This window comes from Vicia villosa, linkage group LG2 (genome assembly GCF_029867415.1).
Source record: "Vicia villosa cultivar HV-30 ecotype Madison, WI linkage group LG2, Vvil1.0, whole genome shotgun sequence".
Taxonomy (NCBI): domain Eukaryota; kingdom Viridiplantae; phylum Streptophyta; class Magnoliopsida; order Fabales; family Fabaceae; genus Vicia; species Vicia villosa.
In genome coordinates this window covers 10,999,620-11,018,192 of record NC_081181.1, presented here as the reverse complement: position 1 = coordinate 11,018,192, position 18,573 = coordinate 10,999,620, and the positions used below count along the sequence as shown (strand labels likewise).

The window sequence follows — 18,573 nt, the reverse complement described above, 5'->3', positions numbered from 1 at the left end:
TCAATACATTGAATAACCATCGTTAGCATTGCCCTTTATAATACTACAAGTTGTTGGTGGCTGAAAGTAGGGGTGGGAATAGGCCAGGCCGGCCTACAGGGGCCTACGGCCCAGCCTACATAAGCCTAGGCCAGGCCAGGCCTATTTAATAAAGAGTCCAGGCTTAGGCTTTTTTAAAAGTCTATTTTATTAAATGGGTCAGGCTTAGGCTATTAAAAAGGCCTATCAAGCCTTATAGGCCGACCTATATTTTCATATATATTAGAGATATGTTAAATAAGTTGGTTCATGTATGCATATATATTAGAAAGAAAAAAAAACTAAATAGGCTACCCTATATATATATATATATATATATATATATATATATATATATATATATATATATATATATATATATATATATATATATATATATATATATATATATATATATATATATATATATATATAAAATCCTAAATAGGTTCACTTATATATGTATATATAGGTCGACCTACAAGACTTCTTAAGTTATATAGATTAATTAAAAACTTTAATGGGATACAGACTTTTTAAATAGGCTTTCAGGCCAGGCTTTTAAAAAGGCCAGGACAGGCCAAAAAACTAAGTCTATGATAGGCCTTAGGTCAGGCTTAGGCGTTTTAAATTTATCGTAGATCAGACTCAGGCCTTCTAAAGCCTAGCCTAACCTATTTCCACCCCTAGCTGAAAGACGTTATAATATATATCTAAAAGTAGAAAAATAAGTAATTTTTGTAATAAAAAACGTGGAAAACTGGTTTTACATTGAATATGAAATTACAAAGTCTTAGATGTAAAGTCTATTAATATTTAATAGTAGTATTATTACTAGTATACTTCACTGTCATCATCATAAGTTAACAGTCACATTATTTTAAAGAAAAATCGTGATTTGTTTTATTCTAGAAATTGTTTTTGCATTTTCTCTGGAAGTGATGACGAATGTGTGCACGTCAGTGAAACATTTTTGAGGTAAATAAATGTAAATCAATCTCTAGAAATACTAGTATTGTTTGACAAATACTGATTAGTCTGGTCTATATAAACTGCTGCAACTTGGTTATTTCTTGGTCAAAACATAGGAAGATAGTAACATTCCACACATGTTTCACACACCCCACACACACAACCAGTTCAGTCTTGAGGTAGTATATATATTATGTGTACGTAATCGATGAGCAAATCAGAAGAGCAAATGAGAACACTATATTCCTAGCAATTGTAGTCTTGGCAAGTGACACAAGATAAGTACTATTATACAATAGTATACCATATTCATGAAATCAAATCCCCTGCTAATAACTTGTGCTGAATTTTCTATAAAATACAGTGGAAATTATATCTGTTTTCTATTGTCGTCATTTGCTTTAACATAACTTTTATCTATTAAGTAATTTATGGATAATTACATCGTGTTGTTTATAAGTCAAAGTCTAAACCAATTTCTTTTAATAAAATGGTTTTATTTTTGTGAAATGATCATATCCATTTAAACCTTATTCAAAAGATTTTTTTTTTTTTAAATTAAAATCAGATTTATGCAATTGCTTTGGAGTTGTTTTTATTTTATTTTTTTTACAGTAAACAATCTCTTTCATTAGATGAAAAAAGAGAGTATAAACATAGACAAATTTTGTTAGGACATTCCCCAACCACAATTTGACATCAACATTATTGTGGAATGGAGGGAGTAATAATTAAGCCAAATAAGCTATGGACATCAGAAACCTTAGAGAAATTCAAAATCAATAGGGAGGTACCAATCCAAATCCTTAAACCAAACAACATTCTTCCGCAAGAGCTAAGTGAGTTTCGAAACCACAATCTTTAAGTCTATCCAATTACGGGCTCACAAGATTGATTAAACTCACACTTTGTAGTGGAATCCATTGTTGACTGAAAGGATTTGTTTGATTTGCAACAACCCTAAAGAGAGTCTCATTCCTCAACACATCTCCTTCTTCCAAACTTCTCTGAGGCATTTCAACAAACATCTTAAGAACAATCTTACAACAAACTAAACTTAAGAACAAAACACGCAACAGAACAAAGCCAAAAAGAAACACCAGCAACCACAACAACACAAACATAAAAATAGAACCCAATGCAGAAACACACACACACACACACACACATAAATTCAGGAGATTCAAATCTTCTGTTGGTGGAGGCCGGTTTTCATGACCAAACCAACTTGACCCATCAGTTGGTGGAAATGATTTTGGAGTTTCAAATATTAATGGCTGATGGCAGAGAGAAGGAAAAGTTTGGTGGAGGGTGGAGGAAGAAAATTGCCTGATCTAATATGGATGAGTGTTTTGAAGAAATGAGAAATGAGGGAGGATAACTTATAGTGAAGATGGGGGAACCACCATTAAGGAGGAGAATGCCACCATATCGGCGGTGAATAGCTCTTATGATGGAGGAGGAGCCTCTACAAGAGAGGAGGCGGCGGGGCGGCTCTCACTAAGAGGAAAACCCTACTTTTAGAGAGAAGAGAGATTCTTTCTCTAAACATGTTCTAAGGAACGAGACTAGTTAATGAAGTTGTTTTTTATAAATTCAGATTAGTATAACTTTTTTCAGCTGATCAATCGTTTAAAAAGGATTATGGTGTATGATGTTAGTTGAGTGGGAAACCAATTCTAAACCAAATTATTGAGACGAGTCCTGGTTTATTGGTTTTGTACATAAATGGATCGGTTTAATTTTGTTGAAAAATGATCTCGCCTTTTTAAAATGGTGAACACTCCGGTACCCTTGAGTTTAGTTGGGTACCGGTACCTTCAACCAATCAAATAGTGGAATTCAATGCCACATCATTTTTATAATTTATTTTATTTTTAAATAAATTAAAATTTAAATATATTTTGCACTAAGGGTACTGGTACCCAACTTAAACTCATGGGTACCAAAGAATTATTAATTTGGATAAGAGTTGTTGGTTTATTTGCACACCCCTATTAGAGCTAAGCTATCTTAGGATGTAAATCTGAATTCGTTGCCAGCAAACAGGGGAAATCCAATTTGATAAACAAAGCACTGTGTTATGGTATTCAGTAGAGACATAATTGATCTCCAAAGTACATTTCAAATAAATATATCAAATCATACTTTTATATAGCATTAGAACCAAATCAGCAGGAAAAAGTTGTAGATAAGTTGGGGCAAGAGCCCCTGTTATTACACAATAATAATGTCCAATTGATTGAGATCCGTAATGGTAACTAGGGTTTGTGATTTACAATAGAGTATGTAACAAAATGTTTGAAGAAATGAAAGAAAACATACAATACAACAGAATAAAATTATGAGGATTGATTATTGGGGGTTTGTTTGATCATCAATGTCTGGAAACTTTTGCTTGAATGAATCTTGGCGCTGTAACCACATCATGTGTCCCTGCAAATGGAATAACAGCAATCGATCAGGAAAAGAGGGAAAGAGAAGAGGATATGTTAGGTTAGGGTTTTTACCTGGAGAGCTGCAGCCCAAGTGATGAGGAAAGATGCAAACCAGAATTTCTTGTCCTTTATCACTTTTTTCAATTCCATTTTCTCACTTCACTCGGACCAGAAGAAGAAAGGTGCTACGGAAGAATTCACCCTCGTTTCTGCCTGCGTCACTCTCACAACATCGCACCACCTTGCTGAGAACTCGATTGGGCTTGTAAAGAAAGCCCAATACTGCTAACTCTCTATCAAACGAGAATTATTACTGGCACCCTAGGAATGTACTCGACACCCCACATCCATAACAACATCTCCCCACATCTAAGATCAAATGATTTAATTTTTATTACTACGTTCTTCTAATATAATTGTTGTTTAAGGTTTTTGCAAACAAACGAAAAAAAATATAATAATATTGTCATAAGACATCATATTTTTACGAAATTAATTTTATTAATATGTTAAAAGTAGTGTACAGAGTAGTAATTAAAAGACACGATTGAAAAAATAATAATCATTTCTATATTAAAAAATGAGAATGACAGCTATTTTGAAACAAATTTTATTTGTTAAAACGAAAGTTATTTTAAAACGGAAGGAGTATCCTTTAATTATAAAAAAAAATTAATTGTAAAATTTAATTAATTCTTTTGAATTTTTTTAAAAACATATTTGTAAAATTTCATATTCCTAAGACCTTCGACAAATTTTTACATGATAGATATTTTTTGTCTTTTTTTTAGTTATTCACATAAATTATAATTTTTTTACACAAATTCGTTATAAATACATGAGTTCAATAAATTTATATTGAATATATAATAAAATCAATATTATAAATTTATACTTTTTAATTACTTTTTAGATAAATTTAGTGTTATATGGGGTGACGCTAGACTTTTAGAAAATTTGGAAAAAAATGCATGATAGTGATAAGTGCTAAGAATACGTAAATATCATAAACATTTATTTATTTATTGCAAGTAATTACTGAAAAAACTATAATTTATCATGAAAATATAATAAAACGCATGTGTGAACTTTTTAGGGTTTAGTGTAGTTATCTCAGAGTAGAGAGTGAGAAACATAACTGGAGAGGAAAAGAGAAGGAGATTGCAGGCAAAAGTGTTATCTAAGGAATCATCAACAGAAGTTTCTCAACATCTTTCTCATGCGGCTTAAGTGTAAGACTATGATGAGTACGCGTAGCTAATTTTCTCTTTTGTATGGGTTAAATGTAGTTGTCCTTGTACTCATGTTTTGATCCCGATCATCGCGTTCTATATAATTCTTCTTAAACTTTAATATTGATGAATTCTTTGTTCTTAATGCTTGTTTTGGTTTTGCTACACTCTCCTATCACAAATGCATGGAAAATGCTCATATATCCAACATTGAACAAATAAAAAATGATTAATATGACCAGGGCCGGCCCAATGAATTAGGAGGCCCTGTTCTAACTTTAAAAATAGGCTAAATTTAAAATTAAAATTGACGCACTAAAAATAAAATTATATATTATTGTTTGAACTTTAAACTAATAATATCATTTCATAGATTTTAAATTTTTTTAGTTACTTTAAAAAGTCTTTCACCAAACACTTATAAAATCAAATTAGATCTTTATATTTTATTGTCTTCAAAATATCATTTTAAATTCTTATAAATATCAATTCATTAAGTATTTTTATCAAAAAATTCAGTCCCATTGTAAAATTGTGTTTCTATATCAAATTATTATATTAATAAAAAAAATTAATTGAGAAAATTAAGAATTATAATTTCACGAATAAAATTAAACTGAACAAAAATATAACTTAATACATTGACTCAAGAATATAAAAAACAAAACATTAAATTAATTATTCTAATATAATATCCACACTGTATTTTCAATATATAATATTGTATATTTTGAAATATATGTAGCAAATTTTGTTAAAGGCATAAAGATAAATTCTAAAAGCATCATGTGAACACAGAACACCACCGCATGCCATTCTGTCTGTGTGTGCCTATGGCTCTATTAAGTAGCTTATATAAAATATTATGTTACTTCTATAAATGATAAATAAAATTGCACAAACTCTCTCATTTTTTTTTAAATATTTTTTATTTGATAATAATAAGAAAATTGGGGCCCTTGGACTTTTGGGGCCCAGTTCCATAGCACAGGTTGCACCGGTAAAAGACCGGGCCTGAATATGACATCTAACAAATAACAAAGTAAAAAACAAAAAAGAAATGTTAATATATTTGTAATAGGCTCAAATAACCAACTAGCTGCCTGGTCTTAGGCTGGGAAACAACTCCATGCGTCATGTATAGCATAGTCAACGCAGCCACTCTCCAAACCCAGTTTGGAGTGTCTAGGCTACTTAACAGCCAAAGGAAGCGAATATCTATATAAACACCAGACTTGTCCACATAAAGAGTACATGTCGTTGGACGTAGCATGTATGCCCTAGCGGCAGCTTCATACCTCTCTGCCGCCACAAGCTCATCGTACCTCTCCCTCAACCAAGACATACGAAGGTGCAAGCCTATGTTATAAGAAAAACTCTTGAAACACCACACCCTCATCAACCTCCAGATCCTCTACAACCTGTGTCAGTGTCGTCCCCTGGTTAATATGAGGACTAGTGAAGAATGTACTAGCGATGGGAATATGAAATAACGATGAGACATCATCCAATGTGATAGTCATCTTCCCAAATAGAAGACGAATGAATGATGTCTCGGGGTTCCATCACTCAACAAAAGATGACAGGAGGGAGGCGTCGAGCATGATAACTAAGCACTCGGTGAACTCCAGCAGGCTAAAGTCGGCAATAATACGCCTGACATGCTCAGGCATCTCCCCCGCTGGGAAGTTCTTCAACTTCGAGTCATGGGATGCAACCTTTAGCTTCAGGTGCTCCTGTAAGAAAAAAAATTAAAAAATAATCAATAAACTTTCAGATAGTCAATCGAGCCATAATGAATCATTTGTAATAAAAAATATAACATATATACCTCGCTCTGTTATATACAGAATTCGACATGGTTAGCATATCCTATGAGCACGAACTTGTCAGTAGGTCCTTTTGAAAAGGCCCCATTAGTGTGAACTAATGGCTATGTAGACGCACATGTCGTGGCGTTTGTATCATCAGGAGACACATCATCAATCGTCGCAGAAGCTTCCTCAACAACCACCTCCATATCGGGTACATACTTCTCCACAACGGGTACCTCCACAACTGGCTCCTCCACAACCGGTACCTCCACAACTTCCTCTTCCATTGCCTCATCCACAACGGTACAAGCATAACTAGCTCCTCCACAGGTATCTGCTCAGCCACAGGTACAAGTACAGGTGTCTCCTACGTAGTAGTCACTCTAGCAATACGGTGTCGGGGTGTGCGAAACTGCGCTTGCTCAGCCAATCATTTCTGGTGAAAATCGGTCGGAGATGTCTTTCACCTTGTAACTAGGAAGCCTCTACCTCTGCCTCATCCCTCCGAGTCTGAGCCTTCACTCTATCAACAAGCCTGCCCGCAACTGAACCGTCTCTACCCATGGTCTTTACTTAAACAAATAAAGAAAACAAAAAATTAGTTAAAAATTAACTACCGAAATTTGAAATTTCTGGTGTTAAAAAAAAAAACTTCTGAGAATTCTGAAATTCTTGATAATTTTAAAAAAAAAATTGAACTACCTGAAATTTCAAAATTTCCGATACAAAAGCCTCAAAAAATTACCGAAAATTCATGAAATTTCTTCCGAAAATTCTTACTATTTCGTGAAATTTCCAATAGTCACCACAAAATTTTCAGTATCGTCCCTGGAGCTTAAAATTTTCGGTGATTTCCTATAGATTTTGTGAAATGATGAAATTTTTTATTTGGATATTTTAATCTTTTCATACAGTTTGGGGTGCCAAGTATAACTCTAGGGGTGGCTGGTTAATGTCTCTATAACTAGGCTCGCTTGGGCTCTTTTGGGTTGGAGCCCATTTCCACCTTCATCTTCATTTCTAACCTAGAGGTGATATGCAACTCAGAATACAGACACTGCAGCGAGTTGAGAAGAAAACTTGCATACAACTTTGATACAAGAAGATGATGTTGTTGCCTGAAGAATTGATCTTCCAAATCTTGCTGTGGTTACCAGTTAAGTCTCTTATACGCTTCAAGTGTGTTTGTAAGTCATGGTTTTCTCTCATCTCTCATGATTCCCACTTTGCTAATTCACATTTTCAACTCACTTCCACCACAACACCCAGTCACAGAATTCTGTTCATATCAACTTTCCCCTTTGGATCTCTATCCATCGATTTTGAAGCATTGCTTGACGATGACACTGCTTCTGTGTCACTCGACCTTTTTTCTATCTTTCCACAGCGTTTTGCAGATATTGAAATTAAAGGGTCATGTAGGGGCTTCATACTTTTATGCCGTTCCTCTAACATCTACATATGGAATCCATGCACCGGAGTTCACAGAGAAATACCTATATCTCCTTTTGGTTCCAACTTAAATGCTGATTATTTCTATGGTTTTGGTTATGACCCTTCAACTGAGGATTACTTGGTTGTTTTAATGTCTCGTCATGGTTCAGATAATCCTCCATTACGCTTGGAGTACTTCTCTTTGAAAGCTAATACATGGAATGAAGTTGAGGGTCCTCACTTCCCTTATGCCAATGGGAATATCTTCGAGTTCCCGCCCATTCCGGGCGGTTCTCTCTATAATGGGGCTATTCATTGGTTGGCTTTTCGGGAGGATTTACAAACGGAAGTTATAGTTGCGTTTGATTTAATGGAAAAGAAACTTTCCTACATGCTTTTGCCGCGTTGTTCTGATGGTAGTCCTTTGCATTGTGGTTTATGGGTATATGGAGAATTTCTCAGCGCATATACTACTAATTATACTAATGATACAGTTGTTATATTTGTGATGAAAGAATACAAAGTGGATTCGTCTTGGACTAGGACCCTTGCTCTTCCATATGACGTCATCCCAAACGAGGACTTTTGTCCGCTGTGCTGTACAAAAAATGGTGATATTGTTGGGACAGATGATGGCAGTGGATTGGTTAAGTATGATAAAAATGGACAGTTTCTAGAGCATTATTGTTATACTACTGACGATCTTACACGCCAAATGATTATGTATATAGAGTCTCTGCTTTCACTCCCTAGTGATGGTGACAACCAGCAAGTTTAAGAAGAAGACACAAACAAGAGCATGGCTCTTTTGGTAACAATGCAGGTTGATCCCAAGTGGCTATGTAAGTAGAGTCTTTGCATTCATGGTGGAGTGAGAAAGTCTAAGAAAATGATGCAAACAAGAATGAGATTCTGAAATCATATGTTTGAATGCATTTGTTGTAAGTAAGTACTATGTGTTTATTTGAATGCATTTGTAATGTGACTAAGTTTGGGACATGAGCTAGTATGTCATGAAATGTTTATTGGTAACATTGACAGCTTTGTTTGGTATGATTCACTGTTATTTATGTATGTAGCTGGATTTTATTCTAATATATGTTTTGGTGGTTACTGCTTGAAATTGTGTCTTGTAAAGTAAATTATTCTGATGAGTTTATGCATGTTGATCAAGATCACAACAAGTACATGACTTTGACTCAAAGCAATTCATTAAAAATTAATTCATAACTACTAATGTATTTGAATGAAATGCTCTCTAATTTAAGAGGACTCTAATAACTTTGTTGTTGTCATTTCTCTGTTTCAAACTAGAAGGAAGAAAAAAAAAACTAATTTTAAGCATTGCTAATAATTATTTTATCAAATTTGGATTTAATGTTGGATCTAAATCTCTTGTTTTTTTTAGCTCAAATCGTAGTAATTGTTCAGCTTGTGACATTTGATAAAAAGATAGCCATATTTATGATATTCATTGACAATTTGTCAAGAACATAACTATCACTTACTCAATAATTAAGAGGGATTTAAGGGCTCATAACGAAACTCCGAAGATTATGAATTGTGATGAGTTGATTTACTTATTGATCCCACAGCAACAAAATTTTATCATTGAATATGGTGAATCTTTAGAGGTTTATGTTAAATTCCTTAAAAAACTTGTGTTGTTGGTATTAGATCGATCATCTTGTGGTGTGTGTTGATATGTCCATTGATGTGAGGTTATTGGTATTTGCTTGATGAGGAAGAAAAAGATAAAATTAAAAGGAATGATGCATAAACATTTGATCAACAAAGCTTCTTTGTTATATTTTTCGTAGTTCAATTTGGTTTGTAATTTTGGTTTTTCTTTTGTAGATGGATTTTTTAGGGCCGGTTTGTTTTGACTTTTTTAAAAATGATTTTATAGTGTTACATAATTTTGTGAAAAAAATTTTTACAAAGAAACTTTTTATAAAAGTTTCAAATGAAAATTTTGTTTGAATAGTTATTCTTAAAATGTGATTTTAGGTATTTCATCTATTTATGGAGAAAAAATTTGGATATCAAAATTTAAAAAAATCACTTAATTTTGAAGCTATTTCAAATAGATTTTTATAAAAATCATTTATAAAATACAACTTTTAAAAAAATTGTGATTTTGGGTAAGTTTAAGTCTTAAATAATGCGTGTTTATGTTATAGGATGTCAAAATTATAGTTCATTTTAGAAAAAAACTAATATAAAAAATTGTAATATTTTGAAAAACGGTTTTAGAAAATCTATTTTCAAAAATACAAAGAAAAAATCCATTTCTTTAAAGCTGAAACAAACATACCCTTAATACCGTCTTTCTTGTGTATTCAAGTTTTGAAAACCCTTAGTTCTCTTATTAATTTCATCTTGCTTTCAAAAAAAAGAAGACCAGATGTTACAATGCCAAGAATTGAGTTGAGAGATTCAGTTGAAATTTCTTTGTTTAATTATATTTTATTCAATACAATTGTCAAATAAATATAGATGTATGCTTAATTGTTTAAACATGCAAAAATAGGTGGAAATACGGACTTTGCCCGTTTAAATTGTTATTTTCTGCAAGTTGAGTCAGTATTTTGAGCACTCTCTTCTCCCTCTACTGTAATCATCTAGTCCTTCCGGTTTGTTAAGCATACCCGTAAACAAGGTAGATATTATTGGGGAGTTTAATAAAATTATTCGATGTAGTGGAAATTGTCGTATACACTTAAACTAAAAATAAAATGAACGAGAGATAAAGAGACTAAAGCAATCAATGTTTCAATTAACCTAAATTTTATTAACACGGGATGTGTAAATCAAAGTTTGAAATCTCCTCTCATGTTTTGAGATTATTTTTCTTTAAAAAGAGATTTAAGGCGCCAAAGACATCAACATTCATATATTCAGTATCATTTGAGCATAAATTAGAAGAATAAGAACTGAAATTCTCTCTTTTAGGGGACAAATGTCGAATGCCATTTCCTGGACAACTGGTTCGACAAGTTAAACCAAAATCACCATAATTAACACAACCTAACTTATACAAGATGATAGAACACAAAAACAATAAAGAACACAATAATTAGTAGTCCATTTCGATGCAAACAACTCTATCCAAAAAAGAAAATTCACTACTTTAAATTAGTACATTTAGTCTTACAACAACCAACAAACCCTATTGTTCAAAGCATCTTCTTAATCTTAATGATTTTCTATTTAAGAATTATGATTTTCTATTTAAGAATTCTCATGATAGTGTGGGTGATCGTAATTTTGTAGATAATCATATCAACTTATTAACATTTTTTCCACTTCATATATGTTTGTTATCTACTTTGACTTTGTTTGGCAAGACTTTTAGCTAGCTTATACTTTATTTGACTAGTTAATAAACTTGTTTGACCAAAATAGTGATACTTAGTAAATAACCTTATCTTCCTACTTTATAATTTTTTTTTGTCATATCCTATTTCAAGTAGCTTTTAAATATTTAAATATAATTTATTGTTTTTAGTCAATCACGCCCCTAATTTTCTCTCCTCAAACTAGTGTTCAACTCTCTAAGATAGGGAAAAAAATTAGTGGAATCAAAGAGATAAATAACTAGAAAGCAAAGAAATTATAAACTCATTACCAAAAAAAAATTATAAACTAGAAGCTGAATTTGTGTTCTGATTCTTGAGCTAACATTAAGCTACACCAGATGCAGCAAGAAGTTATAAAATCTAGAACTCAAACTCTGAAAACTAACCAAATTGAACTCAAACCAAAGCTTTTCTCCCCCACTAAAGTAGCATTGGTTACATGCATTGAACTCAACCAAAATGATTTATATTTATTTGTGTCAAAGTTGGTGACCAACATGAAGATAGGAGTAAAAATCCATTTTAACACAACTCCAAATAAATTGTAACAATCATAAAAGAAAATTATCTTTCAAGTTGACAGTTTGCCTGATAAGTAGAGAGAAAGCTTCTCTCTCGTAGCGCAGGCAGTATCGTCGGCTAAATCACAAATTTGATCTTGATATCCCGAATCATGATGGCGGATCAAGGGCATATTGTCCTGCACTTCATCCTCCAAATGGATAACTATATTATGTAATATGCAGCAAACAAGAATCATTCTCGGTAACTTGTGCTTATCAGGCTTCCACATCACTCCTCCGATAATCTTCCACATTTCCTTCAACCTTGCCAATGCCCTCTTCGCCACCATTTGTGTTGCAGCAACCCTTTTGTTAAACTCAACCTGAGAATCAGAGAGGCCCCCAACTCGATAAGGAGTGAGAAGCCATGGCAAAAGAGGAAACCCTGTATCCCCAACTATATATTCCCGCAACATTGTTCCGCCCGAAAGTATTTTCTTACCCCCGTTTAACCTCTTTCCTTCTTCAGTAAGTTTATAAAACGAAGAGCTTCGAAGAACATGGTCATCACTCACACTTCCAGGCCATCCAGTAACTATGTCGCGGAATCTCAAATCCGGATCCACAATGGCTTGCAAAACCATGCTACAATTCTTCTCACGATCAAGCCATACACTACTCTCGGGGTCTACAGTTGGCAAAGTCATCATTATGTGTGTACTATCAACTGCGCCGCAGCAATTAGAAAGGCCCCGAATGTTCTCGAACTTGGACTTTATCACTTCCATTTCCATTTCAGTTGAAGGCCAGCTAAGATGGCAGAGACCTCTCACTTCCATTGCTTCCACAAACCGCCATGTTATCTGTGAAACAGTTGACTGGTTGATCCGAAATGAGTCCCCAATGGTTGACAATGACTCGCCAGAGCTAAGCCTTCTGATAGCAACGGCTACTTGATCATTCAAAGATAAACGTTTGCCATTCAAGTCAACACAGCCTGAGGATCTGGCCAGCATATCTTTTTCCACGAGAGAACATATATAGTTGAATGTCTTTCTTGAGATCTTGAAAACTGATTCGAATTTCTCTATATCCTTGGATTTAGCTAAAGGTCCTAAAATTTGCAAAATTAAAGCATGAACAAATTAGACCGATATTAAGATTTCACAATAAAATCATATTGATAATAAGTACATCACATCATGTAGCATCTTATAAAGGCAATCTGCAAGTCACATAATCTACTTAAAAGTCACAAAAGCATAAACATCACTTAATATAAGCACCTAGCAGCCCATTTATGAAAGATTTTTGATTGAGAAATCAACATAATAATGAACTGATTGAAGTAGTTTAACCGACAAATTTAAAATAAGGTTCATACCTCTGGGTTGCTGATTTTATACTTATTTCAAAATCTCTTCAGTACAAAGTTTTCAACTAAAAAAAGTGCAATCTTTTTATCGTATTGAGCGTATCATTCTAACATTTACCCCGTTTATCATTTTAGGTAGAAAGATATTATGATCTTCTTCAAGGACTTCAACAAGATATACTAGGCCATTTTCGATAAATTGAACAGAAAAATCTTATTCATGTTGATCAAAACTTGTAAACTATGAATCAAGAAATTTCACTTAAGCAATCTTATTGCTCAAGTATTTAGTAGCTGTCACTTATCAGCATAAAATGAGATTGTAAATTATTTTATTCATAAAATCAAAAATTCTGGAAAACGAAAAAAAACACCCGATCACGGGAAGAAAGATCATCAGAGATCAAATTAAAACTTAAGAGATGAAAGTAAAAACACATAGCCCCATAAGATCAATGCATAATGATGGGAAAAAGTAGCCTAGCACAATTCATGTGAAAACCAAGCAAGCACTAGACATTGTAGCCCCGACACCTCTAAACAAATGTGTGTTAGTTGTCCAACACCGACACCTCTGAAGAAAGGTGTGTTCGGTGTCCGACACTGACACATGCGATCACATTTAACTTATTTATTTTTCAAATTATTATCAGTATCGACGTGTCTGTGTTACTGCTCGATAGCTATATACCAAAAATGTTATATAAACACTACATAGAGTAAAATCTCCAATTGAGGAAGATAATGAAGATAATGTTGATATTATAAATGGGATCATACAAATTTAAACCAAAAAATTAAGAAACTTCATCATAAAATTTGGACGATTAAGCTTCAAAACAAGTCAAAATATGAGTAATCAAACAAAATTACAATCCAAATATAAAAAAAAAAAATCCTAATTAAAAAACAAAATAACCTAAGCAATAGAAACACATTTAGGTCAAAAATACATGAGATAATCACATTATTAATTGAGTAATGAGTAGAGTAACAAAGCAAAATTCAATAAAGAATAAACAATAACATGAAAAATATAAATTTATAATGACAAAAAAGAAAATAAAAAAAAAGGGAAATTAAAAAGATTGATAGTATTTACCAGTGATTCTGTTGGAGAAGTGATACCACCAATCAAAAGGTTGAGGTTGAGGGTGAGGTTGATGAAGTTGAGGGTAGAATGGGGATTGTATAGCAATGACATCTTTATTATCATTCTTCTTTCTCTTCTTCACTCCTCTTATGGAACCCATTCTTCACAACAAACAAACAACACTATTCAAACTTTTCTTCCCAACAACAAGAAGATGAAATTAAAAATCGTTAATCAAGAAATAAAAAGTGATGAAAATAATAATAATATGAAAAAGAGAGTAAAATATTTGACGGAATATGAATATAACAATAGATACCAATATTTATAGTGAGTGTTGAAGGAATGGACCATGGACATTAACAATTCACCACTTCTTCTTTTATGGTTTCTCAACAATTACTACTTTTTTATTACTTTTACCGTAGAGGAGGACATGTAATAAATTGTGCGTGTTGTCTAATGGTGAAGGTTTGAGTTTTGAAAGTGTAGTCGAGATTTTTAATTTGTTAGATTAAAATCGGACCGTCTATGTTTTTGAATATAGTCATTTTTATTAAGTAAAGAAATAAATTCTTTATCAAATTTGGATCCTTTGATTTCAATCGGACGTCATAAATGCTTTGAATGCGGCATCTTGCCTACTGCAGGCAATTAATTTCTTGTTTGATGGATAATTTGTAATGTTTAATGAGAGACCTACCTTAATTATTATGAGGTCTTGCATGGCCCAATTCATTTAAAAATTTTATGATAAAAAGACATGTGGTAAAATTAGAGTGACAAGAGATTTATCTTAGTATAATTTTTTATGAAGCTTTACAATTTTTTCTATGCAGCTTTACAATTTTTTGCATTGTAAATCATCTCTTGTAGAACATTGGATGGTCTTATTTCTTCAATAACTTTGATTAAAAAAAAAAAAAACTCATCAATTGCAACTATAGTATTTTCAACACTGAAAAATTCTCCAGCATACATAAACATGACAACTTTAGTATTTAAATCAAGAACATTTATGAATGACATATGTCTTATATTACTCAACCTATCATATAATCATGAGTCTAATCTTTCTCAATTCTCTTACACTCATATAAGAAAACCATATAAAATAGTTAAATAGGGCGAATAGTAAGAGGCCACTTTGACAAGATAAAGTCATAAAGAGATTCCACTTCACAAAGTATCATTAGCTCCTTATTTGATTAAAAAGAAAGTGGCCTCATCCTTTCAATCCACTCTCACCAATGAAAAATATTAAAGAGTAGTAGAAATCTGATGAACAAAACCTTCTATTTCATTCAAATACATATGTAGTTATGATCAAATTTTTAATGAATTCCTTCGAGTTAAAGTCATGTACTTGTGATCTTGATTAACATGCGTAAACTCATTAGAATAATTTATTTTCAAGCAGTGACCATAGACCAAAATACATATAGAATAACATTGAATCACACAGACAAAGAAAAGTTGTCAATGTTACTAATAAACAAATAGTTAACAATAAACATTTCTTGACATATTACATTAGTTCATGTGGCACACTTACTCATATTACAAACTGAGTTAGAAAAAAAAACACATAGTATCTACAAATGCATTCAAACATATGATTGAGAATTTCATTCTTCTTGTTTGCATCATCTTCTTAAGCTTTCTCACTTCACCGTGTATGCAAAGACTCTACTCTACACACATAGCCACTTGGGATCAACCTGCATTGTTACAGTGGGAGCCATGCTCTAGCTCAATATAAATATCAAGAAAATAATGAAGGAGAATATTTCGCAACCTCATACTTCTTGTTTGCGTCATCATCTTAAGCTTGCTGGTTGTCAACATCACTAGGGAGTGAAAGCAGAGACTCTGTATACATAGTCATTTGGCATATACGATTGTTGTTAGTATAAGAATGTTGTTCTAGAAGAAACTGTCCATTTTTATCATACTTCACCAATCCACTGCCATCATCGCCATCATTTGTCCCAACAATATCACCACTTTTTGTACAGCACAACGGAGAAAAGAATCGGACTGTTATGATATCAATAGGAAGAACAAGACTCATAGTCCATGATGAATTCACTTTGTATTCTTTCATCACCCATATTTCAACTGTATCATTAGTATAGTTAGTAGTATATACGCTGAGAAACTCTCCATATATCCATAAACTACACCACATAGGCTTACCATCAAAAACACGTGGCAAAAGCATGTATGAAACGCAACAATAACATCCGTTTTTAAATCATTACGAAAAGCCAACCAATGAATAGCCCCATTATAGAGTGACCCGCCTTTGGGCGGCTGCCGAGAGAGATCCCAATTGGCATAAGGGTAGTGAGGACCCTCAACTTCTTTCCATGTATTAGCTTTCAATGAGAAGTACTCCAAGTGTAATGGACGATTTTCCGAATCATGATGAGACATTAAAACAACCAAGTAATCCTCGGTTGAATGGTCATAACCAAAGCCATAGAAATGATCGGCAATTAAATTGAAACCAAAAGGAGATATAGGTATTTGTTTGTGAACACTGGTAGATGGATTCCATATGTAGATTTCTGAGTAACAACATAAAAGTGTGAAACCTCTACAAGACCCATTAATTGCAACATTTTTAGAATACCACGGAAAGATACCATCAAGGTCGAGTGAAACAGAAGCATTGAAATCGTCAAGCAATGGTTCAAAATTTATAGAAAGTGTTTTAAAGGGGAAAGTTGATATGAACAGAATCCTATGATGGGGTGTTGTGGTGGCAGTGAGTTGAAAATGTGAATTTATAAAGTGGAGATCATGAGAGATAAGAGAAAACCATGATTTACAAACACACTTGAAGCGTATAAGAGACTTAACTGGTAACCACAACAAGATTTGGAAGATCAATTCTTCAGGCAGCAACATGATCTTCTTGTATCAATGTTGTATGCAAGTTTTGTATAAATATATTTTAAAAATATTCACTTTGATTTTTTAACGATCAAAACTGTTCCGAAAAAAAAACCTCTCTTTCAATGCCTTCTAGAACAGATTGCATAGCTCTTCCGATTTACAAAACTCCCGGAACACCTCAAGTAAGCCTTGGGATTTGTAAATCAAACCGGAAAACTTTTTGAAACGGTTTCGATTTGTGACGTGATAAACCGGAACATACTTACAAACTCTTCAGCTTTGTTCAATGATACTCCGGAACACTGCAACAAACTCTTCCAGTTTTTTTGTGTTTTTACATTCTGAAACAGTTTTCTAATGGTTCCGATTTGGTTTCTTTATGTTTTATTTATTCTTTTGAAAATAGAAAAACAAGAAACGCAAGATGCCAAGATTACATCCAACCATCTGTAATCACTACAACCCCATGATCCTATTAAAAAGGAAGTTAAATTTAAAATTAATTTAATTCACCACTAAAATAGTGACATATATTCATTCTTGCATTTCTTCTTCAAATTATTTCGTACTAAATAGCACTGCTCTTTGTGTATATCTTTTACTATTTATGCCGTGCGCACAAGAGGCCGAGATGGTAAGATTTCAGATCAGAGTTTAGAAGGAGACGTTTTATAGATGTTGGCAGGAGAGGAAGAGCATATTGGTGTATTTGCATCCGCTCTACAACCACTTGGCTTTTTAAGAGGGTCCTATGATACGTCTCTACTTGTTAGTTCCGAGCATCATGTTATTTGACATTTATGGTTCGGTGAGGTAAGTAAATGACATTTATTTTATATTGAATAATTTTTTAATTTTTATCTATGCTTTATAATATGTGTATTTGTATTTGTTTTCAGGAGAGAGATATGAAAAAAGAGTTGAAATTTGCAACATATGGGTTGAAGCTTATTCAGAAGGTTCTTGTTGGTCTCCCACCAAAGATGGAGGTTTGGATGTGTAGGTATAACTTATCTTCGCTTCAGAGAACTAGTTTGTCAAAGATAGACCTAAACCTCCAATCCGCATTTGTAGAGAGATTACATCTATAGAAATCTTCATTTCACATGACATTTAAAGATATGACTATTACTCTGGACGATGTCGCTTGTCTGCTTCACCTGCCTATCAGGGGCGTGTTCTAGAGCTTCGAACATGTCACTGAAGAAGTTGTTATTAAACTTGCTATTGACTACATAGAAGTGTCATTCAGAGTTGCAACAGGACAGGTCCGTAGTCGTAGCGATTGAGATCGTAACTTCCTCGAATGTTGTCTATTTGTATCTTCAAGTTGTTATTCATACCCTCCCTGACATTTGACTATGTCACCTAAACTATTCCCCAACATTTGACCATGTGACCTAAACTATTCCCAAACATTTACTTTAA

General features: G+C 33.1%; 4 protein-coding genes across 5 annotated transcripts; 1 reads left to right on the top strand and 3 right to left on the bottom strand.

Moving 5' to 3' along the window:
• Window positions 1-1,721: 1,721 nt before the first annotated feature.
• LOC131645861 (uncharacterized) lies at window positions 1,722-3,771 on the bottom strand. The gene is made up of 2 exons (XM_058916059.1): window positions 3,501-3,771; window positions 1,722-3,426 (listed from the first exon to the last, which is right to left on the bottom strand). Exons 1-2 carry the CDS (start codon window positions 3,576-3,578, stop codon window positions 3,346-3,348), a joined length of 159 nt encoding a protein of 52 aa, XP_058772042.1. The 5' UTR covers window positions 3,579-3,771; the 3' UTR covers window positions 1,722-3,345.
• Window positions 3,772-7,496: 3,725 nt separating this feature from the next.
• Window positions 7,497-8,982, top strand: LOC131645859 (F-box/kelch-repeat protein At3g06240-like). The gene has a single exon (XM_058916058.1). It carries the CDS (start codon window positions 7,580-7,582, stop codon window positions 8,684-8,686), a length of 1,107 nt encoding a protein of 368 aa, XP_058772041.1. The 5' UTR covers window positions 7,497-7,579; the 3' UTR covers window positions 8,687-8,982.
• A 2,732-nt stretch (window positions 8,983-11,714) lies between these two features.
• Window positions 11,715-14,638, bottom strand: LOC131645858 (protein ALP1-like). 2 transcript variants are annotated; one of them, XM_058916057.1, is made up of 3 exons: window positions 14,561-14,638; window positions 14,251-14,402; window positions 11,715-12,887 (listed from the first exon to the last, which is right to left on the bottom strand). In XM_058916057.1, the coding sequence occupies exons 2-3, from the start codon at window positions 14,399-14,401 to the stop codon at window positions 11,842-11,844; spliced, it is 1,197 nt and encodes a 398-aa protein (XP_058772040.1). In that variant the 5' UTR covers window position 14,402; window positions 14,561-14,638; the 3' UTR covers window positions 11,715-11,841. The 2 variants fall into 2 exon arrangements, with proteins under 2 accessions (XP_058772040.1, XP_058772039.1); XM_058916056.1 differs by lacking the exon at window positions 14,561-14,638 and having other exon boundaries at window positions 14,251-14,548.
• A 1,047-nt stretch (window positions 14,639-15,685) lies between these two features.
• On the bottom strand, window positions 15,686-17,516 carry LOC131645857 (F-box/kelch-repeat protein At3g23880-like). Its single transcript, XM_058916055.1, has one exon. The coding sequence runs from the start codon at window positions 17,155-17,157 to the stop codon at window positions 16,348-16,350; it is 810 nt and encodes a 269-aa protein (XP_058772038.1). The 5' UTR covers window positions 17,158-17,516; the 3' UTR covers window positions 15,686-16,347.
• Between the last annotated feature and the right edge of the window lie 1,057 nt (window positions 17,517-18,573).

Excerpts from the sequence above, each read along its gene's own strand:
- LOC131645861 (XM_058916059.1), bottom strand. The coding sequence starts at position 3,578 with ATGGAATTGAAAAAAGTGATAAAGGACAAGAAATTCTGGTTTGCATCT. Across the intron at positions 3,427-3,500 it reads CTTGGGCTGCAGCTCTCCAG|GGACACATGATGTGGTTACA; the intron begins GTAAAAACCCTA and ends TTCCATTTGCAG.
- LOC131645859 (XM_058916058.1), top strand. The coding sequence starts at position 7,580 with ATGATGTTGTTGCCTGAAGAATTGATCTTCCAAATCTTGCTGTGGTTA.
- LOC131645858 (XM_058916057.1), bottom strand. The coding sequence starts at position 14,401 with ATGGGTTCCATAAGAGGAGTGAAGAAGAGAAAGAAGAATGATAATAAA. Across the intron at positions 12,888-14,250 it reads CTTCTCCAACAGAATCACTG|GACCTTTAGCTAAATCCAAG; the intron begins GTAAATACTATC and ends TGCAAATTTTAG.
- LOC131645857 (XM_058916055.1), bottom strand. The coding sequence starts at position 17,157 with ATGTTGCTGCCTGAAGAATTGATCTTCCAAATCTTGTTGTGGTTACCA.